The following is a 12,675-nucleotide window of genomic DNA, read 5'->3' on the forward strand; positions in this document are numbered from 1 at the left end:
CATTTAAAAAACTTCCCTATACAGGGCTGCCTTCAGATGTCTTCTAAAGGTTGTCTAGTTACTTATCTCCTTGGCTGGGAGGTCGCGTAACTCCACACCCTCTAACATTTCTCTGATGAAAGTAGGGACATCCTAAGGAAAAGCAGGACATTTCGGGATCAAATCAGAAACCAGGACGGCTTCTGTAAATCCGGGACTGTTCCTCCTGGAAAATGGGGACACTTGGAGGAAGAGCCTGCTTTTCCTTAGGATGTCCCTACTTTCATCAGAGAAATGTTAGAGGGTGTGGAGTTACGCGACCTCCCAGCCAAGGAGATAAAACAGTGAGTGTGGCTACTGAGCTGGAATTAAGGAAGAAGTAGCACTCTTGAACCCTTTTTAATAAGAACATAAGGGTTCCTGTTGGATTAGGACAAATGGCCTTCTACCCAGCATCCTTTTCTCTCATAGTGGCCCACCAGGTACCCACAAGCAAGACCTGAGTGCAACAATACTCTCCCCAACAAATAAATAAAGGCCTACCGCCAGTGGCGTAGCGTGGGTTGTCAGCACCTGGGGCAAGGCAAGTAATTTGTGCCCCCTAACCCGTGGATTTTAGTAGGGGCAGAGAGCTGCGAGCGCGCCCCCCCCAGATGTTGCGCCCGGTGCGGCCGGCCCCCCCTGCACCCCCCACGCTACGCCACTGCCTACCGCCTGTGACAGTCGAAGTATAACAGAGATAACTCCGCCCTCAGTGAATTGGTCTAATACTTTTTGAAAAGTCTTCCGAGTTGATACCCATTAACACATCCTGTTAAAAGTGAATTCCATAGTTCAGTCATGCGCTGTGTGTCTGTCATGCGCATTTTCTTTTGTCTGTCCTGAATCTCCCTGGAATTCAGCTTTGTCGAATGCCCCCTGGTGCTGGTATTATGAAAGCAGGGAGTCATCATCTGCCTGATAAATACAGAGAGAGAAAAACTGAGGTGCTTCATCCAGACTGCAGGATTGTAAGAGCAACGAAAAGAGGCATGCAAGATAATGCCACGTAGATCACAATATTCTAGTTGACAAGAACGGGTTGTCCCCAAATTGTCCAAGTCCCCTAGGAGAGCCATTTTAGTTGTGCTCCATCCAGCCACACTAATATCCTCATCACAGAGAAATCGCTCCCTATTAACGGCATGGGGAAGGATGTCAGAGCTGGGTCTCATGACAGGAGGCAAGGTCCTGGAAACGAGGCAAAATTGAGTGTAGTGACATAAGGCGAGGTTGATCTGTTGGAAGAAATAGGAGTAGCAGGCGAGTCCTCATATAGCCCAGACTAGATAAATCTGAACTGAAAGCTTTCACAGAGATCAGCCTCACCACCTGGCCTAATTTGGCCTATTGCTCTCCAAGTGCCTCATTTACTGGTTTGGCTTGTAACCCTATACTCCAGCTAGAGCTTTTTGGTGGCATACATGCCTGCCTAGTATCTCTTAGGCTCCAGGTTTAAAACTTGCTGCAGACTCACGCTATAAAGTAGCCTCTCCTCTAGCGCTCCTGTTAGATTTTTCCATCATAAAAACTTTGCACCATAATTCTGTAAGAGGTGGGGAGAGAGAGAGAGAGAGAGAGAGAGATGTTGTTACGGTGCCAGTGTCCTAACCATGGGTAGGCAAATTAAGGCCCAGGGGCTGGATCCAGGCAATCGCCTTCTAAATCCAGTCCACGGACGGTCTAGGGATCAGCGTGTTTTTACTTGAGTAGAAAGTATCTTTAATGGTTCTAGGGGCTGCTCATGCGTAAGCTTGTCCCAACGTCTGGCTGGGTTACCTGAGTGAACCTTTCCTGTCCGGGCAGCCACTCGCTGTCTCAATCGCTGGCAGAATCCGTCAGTGGGCGTTTCTTAAACTTCTTCCAGCAAAGAAGTTCTTTGACGCCAAGTCTCCGTCTACTCTCCCTGCGCAGAAGCCTTCTGCGCAAGGAGGGCGTAGGCAGCGGAGGACCCTTCCTCTCCCCGCTGGTCCCCGGCAAGGAATCATGGGACCGCCTCGCCGATTCCCCCATCTGCCCCCCTTCTCCACTGGAGCTACGTTGATTCTCTTCCCCAGAAGACGGGCTGCCTCTCCCACTCCCGGGACGCTCTCTGGGATCCCTTTGGAGCTTGCTCTCTCCCTCGGACACTGATGGCAGTTCCCTGACAGTATCCTTTTATTTAAAATGCATCTCTGGGTTATTTGTGGGGCCTGCCTGGTGTTTTTACATGAGTAGAATGTGTGCTTTTATTTATAATGCATCTCTGGGTTATTTGTAGGGTATAGGAATTTTTTTCCCTTCAAAATATAGTCCGGCCCCCCACAAGTTTGAGGGACTGGCCCCCTGCTGAATAAGTTTACTGACCATCAGTAAAAGTCCTAACCATCAGAAATGTTATAGGATTTGTTTTAATACAAAAAAATTGAATCCCTTTCGCCTGCCTACACTGCAAGATGGTCTGAGTGACAGTGATAAGTGTTGCTTGCTCACATATTTACATATACAGTGGTGCCTTGCAAGACGAAATTAATTCATTCTGCGAGTTTTTTCGTTCTACGAGTTTTTTCGTCTTGTGAAGCACCAATGTGTATTGACGGTTTCCCATAGGAATGCATTGGCAGTTTAAAAAAAAAAAGGCGCAAGACATTTCGTCTTGCGAAGTAAGCCCATAGGGAAATCCATCTTGCGAAGCAGCTCAGAAAACGAAAAACTCTTTCGTCTTGCGAGTTTTTCGTCTTCCGAGGCATTCGTCTTGCGAGGTACCACTGTAAAGGAAGACAACAGCAAAAGCTTTGAGTGGGCACCCAAGAAGGAACAGCACATCACTGGTGGAGGAATACAATAACTTTGTTTTGTGTGGTTCAGGAATCCTGTAATAACATTTCTAATTCAGCCACTGCATTGAACTAAATTATGCACATGGGTACAACACCCCCCCCCCCCGCTCAGATTGAATTTGCTTTATTACTAACTACGTTTTGGGTGCTTTGATAGAACTTGCAGAATGTGGGATTTTGTGGTCCCTGTTTCCTCCTCTCAATTCCTCATGGAACTATGAAGAAAGGAGTTTGGAGCTGTACTTTAACACGGAGACAGGAAAAGTCATGTGATTCCAGGACAAGAAGATCAGAAGCCTCTGGCTTTTATGAATTGTGCAAATTGAGCAAGGTTTTGCATATGCATGCTTCCTTTCCCATAATTCTACATTTGTTAAGACTGGGAAGCAGGCAAGGAGTTATGCAAAGTGCTGGAATCGCTGTTTGGTGAGTCTCTGGCTTGGAAAATTTTGATTGAGCACTGCCACCTCTGCCCTGTTGTGGAGAGCCTGTGGGATGCTTGGCGATAGCCAAAGAGATCAGAGAGTGACCAGAAGCAGGTGACAAGATACAGAGAACAAGGAGCTCCTAAGTAGGTTGCCATGGTGGAGTAGGGCCAGACCAAGACATTTTGGCACCTTAGGCCATGGGTAGGCAAACTAAGGCCCGGGGGCCAGATCCGGCCCAATCGCCTTCTAAATCCAGCCCGTGGACGGCCCGGGAATCAGCGTGTTTTTACATGAGTATAATGTGTCCTTTTATTTAAAATGCATCTCTGGGTTATTTGTGGGGCATAGGAATTCGTTCATTCCCCCCCCCCCCCAAATATAGTTCGGCTGTCCACAAGGTCTGAAGGACAGTGGACCGGCCCCCTGCTGAAAAAGTTTGCTGACCCCTGCCTTAGGCGAACCACAAAATGGCATCCCTCCAGTTGGGAAGGTGGGGTGAGTGAATATCTACATTAGGAACATAGGTGCTGACTCCTTGGGGTCCTGGGTGCCCAAGCACCCAGAAAATTGCCCATGAAGGGGCCAGGCACTCATAAATTGTGTGGTGGGGGCATGCTGCAGGGTGTGTGCGTGTGATGTCAGTAAATGAGGGGACAGATTTCGGTGGCGGGTGCACAGGCATGCTGCAGGGGGAAAGTCCAAATTTCCATTATGATTCTTCTAGAAAGATGTCCCCAGATGTTCTACAGGTGGTCATTTATAACTGACCAGTGAAGAAATCCAACAGAATAATGAAAACAGGACCTGAACTGCAAGCAGGAATTCAAGCCATTGTAGGGGCTTCGCTGGATTTAGGAAATGGTTTATGTTGTAAATACCTGTTTAATTGTGACCAGAGAGACAGCATCAAACTAACCTTTCAGGATCCAGATGTATGGTATAAATTTTGCTCTCTAATTCATGTTTGCCAACAGAGAGCTGTTACTAGAATTAAAAGGTTGTCTGACTGCAGACTTCCGCTATTGATCCAAGTGCTATACAGTAACACAGAAACGAGGGTCAGAATAGGTTTAAATAGTGGTACGACTGGTGCTTTAAAATGTTTTATCGGTACAGTGGAACCTCAGAATCCGAACGCCTGTAAACTCAAATGTTTCAGCTCCCGAACGATCGAAAACTGGAAGTGGTTGTTCCAAATGTCCGGTGCAGCTTATGCGGCTTCCACTTGGCTGCAGCCAATCGGAAGCTGCGCCTTGGAAGTTGAACGTTTTGGAAGTCAAACAGACTATCGGAATGGATTCCGTTCAACTTCCAAGGTAAGACTCTACTGTTACTGTGGGTTTATCATGGCCTTTGGCTAGAACAGTAAAGTTATTGAAATTGAAAAAGTAAAACAAAACAAAACACATGTTCCACATACTATGTTAGTTATAGTAGTCCCACCCTAGAGATTTGCTTTAGTCAGTGGTGTTGGGCAGAAATTTCCTTCCAAACCTTACAATATACCATATTTTCTCGTGAATAAGACGCCCCCTATTTTTGGGGACTCCAAATTAAGAAAACACACCTCAGCACTTTCAGTGTATAAGGTGAGCTCCAATTTTAATCCTATTTTTTTGTTTTAAAAAATCCCCATAGTCTTATACAGTGGTACCTCGGGTTAAGTACTTAATTCGTTCCAGAGGTCCGTTCTTAACCTGAAACTGTTCTTAACCTGAAGCACCACTTTAGCTAATGGGGCCTCCTGCTGCCGCCACGCCGCCGGAGCCCGATTTCTGTTCTTATCCTGAAGCAAAGCTCTTAACCTGAAGCACTATTTCTGGGTTAGCAGAGTGTGTAACCTGAAGCGTATGTAACCTGAAGCATATGTAACCCGAGGTACCACTGTACTTGGAAAAATATGGTAATTATGTACACGTTCACTTCTAGCTTGTACAGTCATACCTCATGTTACGTTTGCTTCATGTTACGTTCTTTCAGGTTACATCCTGCGGCGACCCGGAAGTACCAGAAAGGATTACTTCCAGGTTTCGCCGCTTGTGCATGCGCACAAGCGCCAAATCGCACCGTACACCTGCACAGATACAGCGCTTCAGGTTGCACTCTTCTCATGTTGTGAATGGGCCTCCGGAACGGATCCCGTTTGCAACCAGAGGTACCACTGTATTCTGCTTTCTTGTGTGGGAGAGCCATGTTAATGTGTTGAGATTAGAGTTGGGCTAATGCTGAGGAGACCTTTCCCTCTTGAGCTTAGGCTACTCAGTATCTCTCAGTCCATCACTGCCTCACAAGCCAGTTGGAAGGACCAAAAGGACAAGGGATAACCTTGGGACAGGCAGTTGAGGTGGGTGAGGTAATATATAACAAATTATTGCATGCTTGTTTGTCACTTTAAAACGTATAAATGAGAAACATTTTTTTTGGAGGGGGGGGGGAGTTGTTGCCTGCTGTTCTCCAGATTTCCCTTCTGGGTGACTTTGGTATTAATTTGATCAGTACATGCCTGACGAAGCAAGCTGTAGTTTACCCCCCTGGAGTCAGAGCTGGTTCGGGGAGCAGTTCCCTCTACAAAGACGGGAACAAATTTGTCCAATCTGCTAGAAAGAGGCCACTTGTGCCTTCCAGGCATCTTTGGGCCCGTTACACTACAATCTGTAGAAAAATGTGCACACTGAGATTTTTATTTTATTTTTTTAAAAAAATATTATGGTCTTTGATCCATTCTCTTCCTACCGCTTCTGGTTTAACACTGGAAAATAAAGTTAAATAAATAACAGAAGAACTCACCTACCTATGGAATTAGGGGGTGAAGAACAGAGCCATCAACTGGTGGGAAAGGCAGAGCGTAGGCTTTGAAGTGTTTTATTGCTGGTCATCATGATAGAAGCTGTGTATTGAAAGAAGAGGGGACTGTAGATTGCAAGGATCGCTGAAGGGTGCCCTGCATTACTCTGAGTATTTCACGTGCTCTGCCTTCACTTGAATAGTGCCGCCAATATCTCTTGTGCCTTACACCCCCACCACCACAGGAGTCGGTGGCAGATGTTATTTGACAGAAGCGAAAGTGATATACCCAGCATTAGAGGTATAAGAGGTATAACCCCAGTTGGTCCCCTACACAGTTGTGCCCCATATTTCAATCTGTGCATCTTGAGTTGTATTCAAGTGAACCCATTAACGTTAAAGGACCCAAGTTGGTCGTGCCCATAAATTTCAGTGGGGCTACTCTGAGCAGAATTGACGTTTGCTACAATCCTTTGTTAGCCAAAAGTGGGAGGGAGGGAGAAGAGAAGATAGATGCCATCAAGGTCATTCCCTTCTTCATAGCCCAGTTAGGCCATTTAAGCCATGTTTGCACTAGGAAATCTCAGATTCAGGCCTTACATGGGTGGAATTTGAACAGAGAGTATTCAGGCCAGGAGGAGGACTGAAGGCCAAACTATACATTCACCTGCATGGTTTCTGTTATGTAAACAGTGGGTATGAGGAAACCCTGAGCAGTTTTGGGACTGTAGGGTGTGGGGAAGGGAAACCCCTCCCTCCCCCAATCATGGCCTTGAGTAAAATAACCTCTCTAACACTATAGTTTGCATTTTAAGGGAAACTGCCATGGGTTCACCCAAGATAGTGCACCAATTTCCCAGTTTCCCCAGTTCCTGTGGAGGGTTGCAGCTTGAGCATTTCTCCTGTCAGAAGCTGGAAACTTACTACTAGAAACCTGAACGTGGTGAGATCTGCTATTTCCTGGTCAGAGGAGTTCCTGGATGAGGCCGCAGGCTGTCGCTGTTCAACATTTTTTGTTGTTGTTACATTAAAGGTAAAGGTACCCCTGCCCGTACGGGCCAGCCGTGTCCGACTCTAGGGTTGTGCGCCCATCTCACTTAAGAGGCCGGGGGCCAGCGCTGTCCGGAGACACTTTCCGGGTCACGTGGCCAGCGTGACGAAGCTGCTCTGGCGAGCCAGCACCAGCACAGCACACGGAAACGCCGTTTACCTTCCCGCCGGAGCGGTACCTATTTATCTACTTGCACTTAGGGGTACTTTCGAACTTCTAGGTGGGCAGGAGCTGGGACCGAAAGACGGGAGCTCACCCCGCCGCGGGGATTCGAACCGCCGACCATGCGATCGGCATGTCCTAGGCTCTGTGGTTTAACCCACAGCGCCACCCACGTCGTTGTTACATTACTGCTGTGCAAATTGCTTGACTCCATAAAACATAATGAAATATGGCCAAACACGTTTTGACCCTATGGCTCATAATCACCATACTGGACCTAGAGACCTGAGGCATACTTACACTCCTACCTGAGTAGACTCACTTCTACCTGGCCTGGCCCCAAACTCAGCACATAGGAACAGAGCCCGATGGATTAGAACAGTGGCCCATGTAGTCCAGCATCTGTTCTTACTGTGACCAACCAAGATGCCTGTGGGAGATTTTTAAGCAGGACCTGAGCACAAGAGCAGTCTCCCCTCCTGTGGTTTCCAGCAATTGGTACTCAGAAACAGATGAAGTTGTCCTACAGGTTCTTATCATTTAAACAAAAACTGAAAACACTGTTTGTGGATAATCTGTGGTAAAGCTGAAGAGTCAAATTATCTTTTTTCCCCATTCTTTTTTTATCGTTGATATAGACTAATGTTTATTATAGTTACTATTTTTTATGTTGATTGTATATCATGGAGGTTGTTGTTAGCTACACTGGGCTCCTATGGGAGGAAGGGTAGGATGTAAGCATTAAGAATACTGATTTCCCCACTCTACTGCACAAAATACACAAAGTGTTGCAGCTGTATTTTCTAGTACCAAGAAAAATACACATCTCTTTCTCTCTGTCCTCTCTCACACACACAGCTAAGCACAGATTGCAAAAAATTAAAATCTCTCCCCTTTTTTCTGCTTAAGTGCATCTCTCTCAATCAGACACACGGAGCATGTTTGAGCAACCCATTCACCCCAATTCAGAAAAGCCTCTCCACAAACAAAGGAAACAACAACATTTTTTTATTTTTACCCCAGCCATTCTGGGTGGCTTCCAACACACACAAAAATAACAATAAAACCTCAAACATTAATAGTAACAATCTGATCCAATATAAAAGTCACAGTAACAATAATGTAGACGTCTCAATGCCTGCCATTAAATAAATGTTCACCAACCTGGTGCCCAAGGGCACCAGTGAATGCCTTGGGAGGTTTAGGGTTGGCAATCGCTGCTCTGTTGATATGTATGGAAGCTGGAAAAGGGGCAGGAATTAGGAAAGGCCTTGAAGGACTTTGAGAGCCCCCCACACCTTGCCAAATGCAACAGAACACTGGGGCAAGGACAGCAAAATTAAATGACCTTTAGGGCAGAAAAATATGTTGCGTTTACCTTGTATGCAGTGGCCTCTCTGTGGTGCAGGTCACCAACAATTTGTGTTTTACAAAGGAACAACATACTGGGAAAGGTTCAGAGAGAAACTTTTAAGGGGGGCACGCTGGATCTAAGAAAGAAAACTGTTTAAAGGGAAGACAGAAGAAGCTGGGTATGGCCAGCCTAGAAGAAAGAAAAGCAATAAGATATTATGTTGGCCATTTTCAGTTATGGAAATAGATGCTAGTTAAAAAGAGCAAGGGGAAAGCAGCTGCTCACACTTTCCCTTTGGATGCGTGGCTTGAATAGTTTGTGTATATATCCACCCAAGACAGCGAAGTACATTCCTTACAGTTAATTGCTTTCCTTTCCTTACGGAGTGTATAATCCACCAAGTGATCACTTTCCATCTCTGTAGCTAGCAGGACAGCAGAAGTGGGCAGTTACAGGGCGAGCAATTAGCATCAGTATGGTTGCACTAATCTTGCTTTCAGAAATCTGGTTGCTGCATGGCCAAGGCCAAGACTGTGTAAAATTAAAATTAAAATCAGTGTCTCTGAAACTTCTAAAATAGCCTTTTTCTGAATTAAAAACTGAAGGCACACTTCACTCCATACCCTCCAACATTTCTCTGATGAAAATAGGGACGTCCATTAACACCTCCCTCATTCTCTTAGAATGGCAAAGGTGCCAGAACTAAGTTCTGATGCGTTCCAGCTGAAAAACAGCCCTGGGGAATGTTCTATTCCATACCCTCCAACATTTAGCCAAGTATCTAAAGGCCTGTCACCTGGAAGATGGAGCAAGCTTGTTTTTCCTGCTCCGGAAGCTAGGACCAGGACCAACGGCTTCGAGTGACAAGAAAGGAGATTCCATCTAACATCTGGAAGAACTTTCTGACAGTCATGGATGCTTTGGTTGAGATTCCTGCATTGCAGGGGTTCGGACTAGATGACCCTCAGGATCCCTTCCATCTCTACAGTTCTGTGATTCCAGGTGAACACAGAACAAAAGATGCTGTCTTAAGTTATTTATTATTTAATTATTTTCATTTAATTTATTAAATTGGCATACCGCCCTTCGTCCTTAGATCTCGTGGTGGCTCACAGCATCAATTACATTGAGTCAGATCCTCAGTCCTCCTAGCTCAGTATTGTGCACAGAGACTGGTAGCAGCTATTTAATAATAATAATAATAAATTTTATTTATATCCCGCCCTCCCCAGCCGAAGCCGGGCACAGGGCGGCTAACAACAATAAAACAGTACAAAAGTACAGCACAAACAACACTCTAAAATCATTCATTATAAAATTAATTAATTCAAGCCACTGGCAACCATTGGGCCAGAGCTCCGCGAAGATTGCCGAGGGAGGGAGTCAGGCTGTGCCCTGGCCAAAGGCCTGGTGGAACAGTTCTGTCTTGCAGGCCCTGCAGAAAGATGTCAAGTCCCGCAGGGCCCTGGTCTCTTGTGACAGAGTGTTCCACCAGATCGGAGCCACGGCCGAAAAAGCCCTGGCTCTAGTTGAGGCCAGCCTAAATTCTCTGTGGCCTGGGACCTTCAAGATGTTTTTATTTGAAGACCGTAAGTTTCTCTGTGGGGCATACCAGGAGAGGCGGTCCTGTAGGATTTAGGATTTCAGGCAAGAGCCTTTCCTAGAGATCAGGTGCCAGGAGTTGAACATGGGATCTTTTGCATCTGCAAGGTAGCCGGCAGCAAAAAGCGATTACAAATGGCACGGCAGAAAAATCACACACAGTGAGCAGCTTATTCTCCTGTGCGTATACATCTATTGGGCTTACTTATTTCATATGGCAAACTAAAGGTAAAGGACGACTATGGGGATGTAGCGCTCATCTCACTTTCAGGCCAAGGGAGCCGGTGTTCATCTGCAGACAGCTTTCCGGGTCATGTGGCCAGCATGTCTAAACCGTTTCTGGTGCAATGGGACACCATGACGGAAACCAGAGCGCACAGAAACGCCATTCCCACCGCAGTGGTACCTATTTATCTACTTGCACTGGTGTGCTTTCAAACTGCTAGGTTGGCAGGAGCTGGGGACAGAGCAACGGGAGCTCACCCCGTCGCAGGGACTTGAACCGCCAATCTTCCGATCTGCAAGCCCAAGAGGCTTAGTGGTTTAGACCACAGCACCACCCACTATCCCTATATATGGCAAACTGTATGGCAAACTAGCGCTTCTCTCGCACCACCCCATTTGTGAATGATGCAACGTATGCGGGTCTCTTTCTCATTCTACTCCGTTTCCTCTTAAACCCGCGGTATTTCTTATCTCCCTTCTCTTCTTGTCCCTTAGGTCCAGCCAGCCACAATAGCTCCCTCTTGACATCGCTCCCCATCCCAGGACGGTCCCTACATTCGCCGCTGGACATCAAGCATTTCCTGACCTTCCGCTTCAATGGGGCCCCCCAGCTCAACCTCTTCCCCAACTTCAACACGGTGAGTTTATTACCTGACCTGGTCTAAATGTTACTGAGGAGGAGGCATCCTGCTCAACCAGAGAGTGGAGGGCTAACTGCAAAACTCTCCTACATCTCCCGGGTCAAAATGTGCAACGGAATCGCCGCTTGCCCCACCGTGTGATTGCTGATGTGTCCCTGCTTTCTTCCGTCCTCCTTTGCTGGTTCAATTTCGTAATTTCTCCCGTTGATCTGCTGACTTCAAGGTCACCCAGAACACACATGCTCAGGGCTGGAGTTATGTGCGGTATCTATAGAAATACTGCAAGTGCAGGATGCCTCCACACACCCGCTCACGCCCATCAAGTTATGCCAGCCTTCTTTCGTTACAGTTGGGAAGCTGAAACTGTCGGACTACACTTAACAAGGGACGTGAAGGTCACTGAGGATTGTTATGATGCCATGGGAATGGTCATTTGATAAGGTTGCCACTGTTGGGTGGTCTTTTGGTGGTCAGGAGATAGCTGGGGATTCCCAGAAAGGTGTGTTCAACAACACTTTTCTCTTCCGTTGATTTCCTGGAAATTTTTGTGCTGTGTTTCCTCTGCAAATTTAGTTTTCCTTGTGTTATATGGAAGGTGGAAATAATAGCTGGATTATCAACCCCCAGAAAGTATAAAAATATGGAGAAGATGCTCTCCAAGGAGAGTCATGCTTCCATTTTCTTGAGTGTATTTCATAAGATAGGAGTAGCTGCTGTGCTTGACAATACCAATGGCCCATCCTGTTTCCCAGTGGACAAATGTTTCCAAGAAGCCTGTGAGCAATGCATGAACTTAACAGCTCTCTCCTGTTTTTGTCCCTAGCACTTGATATTCAGAGATACTCTGAACATGGAGGTTCTATTCAGCAGTCATGGCTAATGGCCATTGGTAGACGTGCCCTCCATTAATTTATCTGCTCCAGTTTTAAATCACCACATATTTTGATAGGAAAATCTGTAAGTGTTGTGTGAAGAAGTATTCCGCCAATCGGTTTAATTGAGTGACCCCAATTTCATCCATCCCAAACACAAACAATGCTGATTTTTTTGTCAATTCCCAGACAAAGCAGAGCATATCCAAAGTAGTTGGATGGGAGACTTGCATGCCAGATACTCCAAACAGCCGACATCCCCTTCGTTTCTGAATCATGACAGATCACAGAATTTCATCTTTTTCTTAACCCCCTCATCCCTTGCTCTCTAACATCTATTTGAAACCACTGGGTGAAACTGGACACAGATATGAGATAAAGTGATGACATCTAGCTTTATTTTACATGCCTTTTTTGATTACACTCTAGTGAGGCAGTGGAAACCTTGAACGTTGTCAGCTGTGAGATACTGGACCATGCAGCAAAACAAGATGAAACTTAATCCAGATTAGATAAAACAATTGTTGGCTGGGGGTGGAGAATGTGATAATCCAGGTATTCAGTTCATTTTGAATGATGTTGCACAAGTTCACAGCCTGAGGTGCTACTTGAATTGGATGATCTGTTGGGGAAGTGAGTAGTAGTACATTTTTACCAGCTTTGGTGATTTCCTGTAAAAGTTAGAGCTGGCCATAGTCATTCATATTGTAGCACTCTCC

General features: G+C 46.1%; 1 protein-coding gene across 11 annotated transcripts in view; it reads left to right on the forward strand.

Moving 5' to 3' along the window:
• ZNF385C (zinc finger protein 385C) overlaps nt 1-12,675 on the forward strand; it is a 164,414-nt gene that overhangs the window by 122,237 nt on the left and 29,502 nt on the right. For all 11 annotated transcript variants that reach the window (XM_083407755.1, XM_083407759.1, XM_083407756.1 and 8 more), the window contains one exon: nt 10,939-11,081. In XM_083407755.1, the coding sequence (XP_083263881.1) occupies nt 10,939-11,081 (143 nt within the window). The remainder of the gene's footprint in view (nt 1-10,938; nt 11,082-12,675) is intronic.

The sequence above is a fragment of the Podarcis tiliguerta genome, assembly GCF_965153285.1.
Source record: "Podarcis tiliguerta genome assembly, chromosome: 13".
In the NCBI taxonomy this organism is placed as follows: Eukaryota; Metazoa; Chordata; class Lepidosauria; order Squamata; family Lacertidae; genus Podarcis; species Podarcis tiliguerta.